This window comes from Olea europaea, chromosome 6, assembly GCF_002742605.1.
Source record: "Olea europaea var. sylvestris chromosome 6, O_europaea_v1, whole genome shotgun sequence".
Lineage (NCBI taxonomy): Eukaryota > Viridiplantae > Streptophyta > Magnoliopsida > Lamiales > Oleaceae > Olea > Olea europaea.
The window spans coordinates 18,377,577-18,382,350 of NC_036242.1; the positions used below are offsets into that span (position 1 = coordinate 18,377,577).

General features: G+C 37.5%; 1 protein-coding gene across 1 annotated transcript in view; it reads right to left on the minus strand.

The window, feature by feature from the left end:
• The window catches only part of LOC111395245, a 3,383-nt gene extending 2,278 nt beyond the window's left edge, over nt 1-1,105 (minus strand). The window contains exons 1-2 of the mRNA XM_023021231.1: nt 1,009-1,105; nt 770-866 (exon numbers count right to left, since the gene is read on the minus strand). Of these exons, the coding sequence (XP_022876999.1) occupies nt 770-866; nt 1,009-1,105 (194 nt within the window). The remainder of the gene's footprint in view (nt 1-769; nt 867-1,008) is intronic.
• Nucleotides 1,106-4,774: the final 3,669 nt, after the last annotated feature.

Here is a 4,774-nt window from a genome sequence, read left to right on the forward strand (position 1 = left end):
TATGCCAGATGAGCAACATGGTGCATGTATTTTCAGTAAAATTGATTTTAAAAGTGAGTATCATCAAATTCGCATGAGGGGGGGTGATGAATGGAAAACGAATTTTAAAACGAAATATAGATTGTATGAATGCTTAGTCATGCCGTTTGGACTCACAAAGGACTTTTATGCGGTTAATGAACCATGTTTTGGGTACTTTCATTGGAAAATTTATTGTAATTTATTTTGATGACATTTTAATTTATAGCAAGAATCTTGATGATCATGTAGGATACCTAAGATGTGTGTTTGTGGTTTTGAGAAAGGAACAACTTTATGCCAATTTTAAGAAGTGTACTTTTTGCATGGATAGAGTTGTGTTTCTAGGCTTTGTGGTTAGTGCTAATGGTGTAGAGGTAGATGAAGAGAAAATAAAAGCTATTAAAGATTGGCCGACACCTAAAAACATAACTTAGATTAGGAGTTTTCATGGACTGGCTAGTTTTTATAGGCATTTTGTTAGGGATTTTAGCACAATCACCACACCACTAACTGAGATTGTCAAGAAAAATGTGGGGTTTCAATGGGGGGTAGAACGAGAACATGCATTCAACACTATCAAAGATTGTTTGTGTAAAGCACCGATTTTAGCACTTTCTAACTTTAACAAAACTTTCGAGATTGAGTGTGATGCATTAGGAATAGGTATTGGAGTAGTCTTAATGTAGGACAAGAGACCTATAGCCTACTTTAGTGAGAAGCTAAGTGGTGCAGCTCTCAATTATCCTACGTATGATAAGGAGCTCTATTAACTTGTACGAGTCTTAGAGACATGGCAGCATTACCTGTGGCCAAAAGAGTTTGTAATTCATTCTGATCATGAATCACTAAAACATTTGTGAGGTCAAGGTAAGTTAAACAAACGACATGCACGCTGGATGGAATTCAAAGAAACTTTTTCATATGTCATTCGTTACAAACAAGGTAAGAAAAATGTAGTAGCAAATGCATTGTCACGAAGGTATATACTTTTAACTACTTTAAGTGCAAAATTCCTTGGTTTTGAGTACATTAAGGACATGTATACTAATGATTCTGAATTTCCAACATTTACAATACATGTCATAATTATGTGTTCCTAATTGCTCTATGCGTGAATTATTGATTAGAGAAGCACATAGTGGGTGTCTAATGGGTCACGTTGGGGTAGCAAAGACTTTAGAAATATTAACTGAGCATTTTATTGGTCTAAAATGAAAGTTGATGTGGAACAAATTTGTAGTCGATGCATAACTTGTAAACAGGCTAAATCTAGAGTTTTACCTCATGGACTTTATACATCTTTGCCAGTACCTAGTGAACCTTGGGTTAACATCTCAATGGATTTTGTGTTAGGTTTGCCTAGGACTAAAAAGGGTTGGGATTCGATTTTTATAGTGGTGGATAGGTTTAATAAGATGACATATTTCATTGCATGTCACAAAACTAATGATGTCCCTAACATTGCAGACTTGTTCGTTAAAGAAATTGTGCACTTGCATGGAGTACCAAAAATTATTGTGTAAAATAGGGATGCCAAATTTCTTAGTCACTTTTGGAGGGTCTTGTGGAATAAGTTAGACACGAAATTACTATTTCCTACAACTTGTCACCCACAAACCGATAGACAGACTGAAGTAGTGAATAGAACCATGATACACCTATTCGGCACTGTGGTTAATAAGAATTTGAAGAATTGGGAAGAGTGCTTACCTTTCATCGAGTTTGCATATAATAGGGCCACACACTCCACTAAATCATTTTCTCCATTTGAAATTGTTTGTCATTTTAATCCTATAACACCTATGGATTTAATACATTTGCCTGTGAATGAACGAAGTAGCTTGGATGGGAAGAGGAAGGCCGAGCTGGTGAAGTCACTCCATGAAAACGTGCGGGAGCAAATTGAGAAGAAAAGGAAGCACTATGCAGAGCAAGTAAACAAGGGCAGGAAGATTGTTACATTCAAACCAGGAGATTGGGTTTGGGTGCATTTCAGGAAAGAGCGGTTTCCAGAATAAAGAAAATCAAAGTTGTTGCCATGAGGAGATGGACCGTTTCAAGTGCTTGAGAAGATCAATGACAACGCATACAAATTCGATCTTTCAAGTGAGAATAATGTTTCAGCAACTTTTAATTTATCTGATCTTTCTCTCTTTGATGCAGGTACAGATTTGAGGACGAATCCTTTCAAAGAGGATAAGGATGATGTGATCCAAGAGCCACAAGCGTTAAGGTCAAGTCTAACGTCAAGCCCGAAGAAAGATCCGTTGTAGTCGAGGGCGGTCCGATGACTCGAGCGAGGATGAAGCGAGTAAAAGAGGCGATGAGATTGCTCGTCAAAATAACCGTTGATGAAATCATGTTCGAGACACAAAATGGAACAAGTTTCATGTTGGGGTCGAAGATCGAAGAGACTTGGATCAACTTGTTAAAAATGGACGAAGACAGAGTGGAGACCTAGGCCGAGAGTTGAAGGGGACCAGAATTCAATTCCATGCGGCAGCATGGAATTGAACCATGTGACCGCATGGTCATTTTCAGACGCGTTTTTTTTCTTTTTTTGCGATTTTCCTAGTTTTGCTAGAATTCTATATTTAATTGATTTCTTACCATATTTAGGAGATTATGCATGAAATTACCTAGATTCTTAGGACTAGTATAAATGCTCTTATTATATTCATTGTAAAATTTTTTTTTTGACATATTGATTAATTGAAAGGCTTTAATTGCTTTATCTTTGTTATTCCAATCGAACAACTTTTGAAATTATCAAGATCTTATTCTTGTGGCATTCAAATCAACCAGGTGAAATTTCATAATTTTGCGTAATCAAGAGGTCCGCACATTGTCGGCGATTCGGGTTGCTTGGTTCCAAATTTATCGAATTCGAATTCAAAATCTTGCTTTGGCTTTCTTGGAAAGATTTTTATCTTGTTCGTGGGTTCCGTAGTGTTTGCCTACATAGGTTCACATCAGTATATATAGATTACAGGAAGCTAAACAATACAACCAGAAAGGATCATTTTCCATTGCCATTCATTGATCAAATGTTGGAGAGGTTGGAAGGTCATTCTCATTAATGCTTTCTGGACAGATATTTTGGGTACAATTAGATAGTTATTGCTCCAGAAGACTAGAAGAAAATAACCTTCACATGTCCCTATGAAACTTTTGCGTTTAGAAGGATGTCTTTTGGTTTATGCAACGCACCCGCAACCTTTCAACGGTGCATGATGGCCATATTCTCTGACATGGTGGAAAAATACATTGAGGTATTCATACTGATTTTTCTATGCTTGGAGGTTCATTTGATGACTGCTTGGATTTGTTGGCTCTTCTATTGCAAAGATGTGAAGAGAAAAACCTAGTACTAAGTTGGGAAAAAGGTCATTTCATGGTAAAAGAGGGGATAGTGCTGGGCCACAAGATTTCCTCAAATGGCATTGAAGTTGACAATGCCAAGATACAAGTGATTGAAAAATTGAAGTCTCCTAATTCAGTTAAGGGGATCAGAAGTTTCTTAGGACATGCAGGGTTTTACAAAAGGTTTATTCAAGATTTCTTAAAACTTACAAAACCTCTATGTAATCTACTAGAGAAGGATTGCTGTTTCACTTTTCTGATGAGTGCTTAAATGCCTTTAATACTTTGAAAGAAAAGTTAACTTTTGCAACTGTAATAGTAGCACCTAATTGGGATCAACCTTTCGAACTTATCTGTGATGCTAGTGAGTTTGCAGTGGGAGCAGTGCTTGGCCAGCACAAAGGAAAAGTGTTACATGTCATCTACTAAGCCAGTAAAACCTTGACAGATGCTCAAATCAACTACACAATAACGGAAAAAGAGATGCTAGCAGTGGTCTTTGCCTTCGATAAATTTTGTTCCTATCTGATTGGTTCAAAGGTGATAGTCTACACTAACCATGCAGCCTTGAAATATCTGTTTGAAAAGAAGGATACTAAACCTAGGCTGATTCGATGGGTTCTGTTGCTACAAGAATTTGACATCGAGATTCGTGATAAAAAAGGAATAGAAAATCAAGTAGATATCATTTATCAAGGCTAGAGCAACTATAGGATTCAGAGGACATGAATATTAATGAGGTCTTCCGAGATGAACAGTTATTACAAATAGAGAAGGCTCCGTGGTATGCAGACGTTGTCAATTACTTAGCTAGTGGCTATATGGATCCAAATCTCACCTATGAGCAGAAGAAGAAGCTACTTTATGAAGTGAAATTCTATTACCTAGATGATCCAAATCTATACAGGAGAGGGGCAGACCAGATCACTAGGAGATGTGTGCCAGAGGATGAGATGAAACTGATCCTTTCACGGATTCATGCTTCGGCTTACGGAGGACACTTTGGCCCTACTAAAATAGCAGCAAAAGTGCTTCAATGTGGTTTCTTTTGGCCTACACTGTTCAAGGACTGCCACAATTTTTGCAGGTCATGTGATAAGTGTCAGAGAACAAGTAACATATCAGCACGTCACGAGATGCCACTTAACAATATTTTGGAGGTTGAAATATTCGATGTCTAAGGGGTCGATTTTATGGTCCTTTTCCATCATCTTACAACAATAGGTACATTCTAGTGGCAGTGGATTATGTCTCTAAATGGGTGGACACCAAAGCATTGCCAACAAATGATGCAAGGGTAGTGATAGACTTCATAAAGAAACACATCTTTAACTGCTATGGATCACCTGGGGCCATAATAAGTAATGGTGGAACTCATTTCCGTAATCGG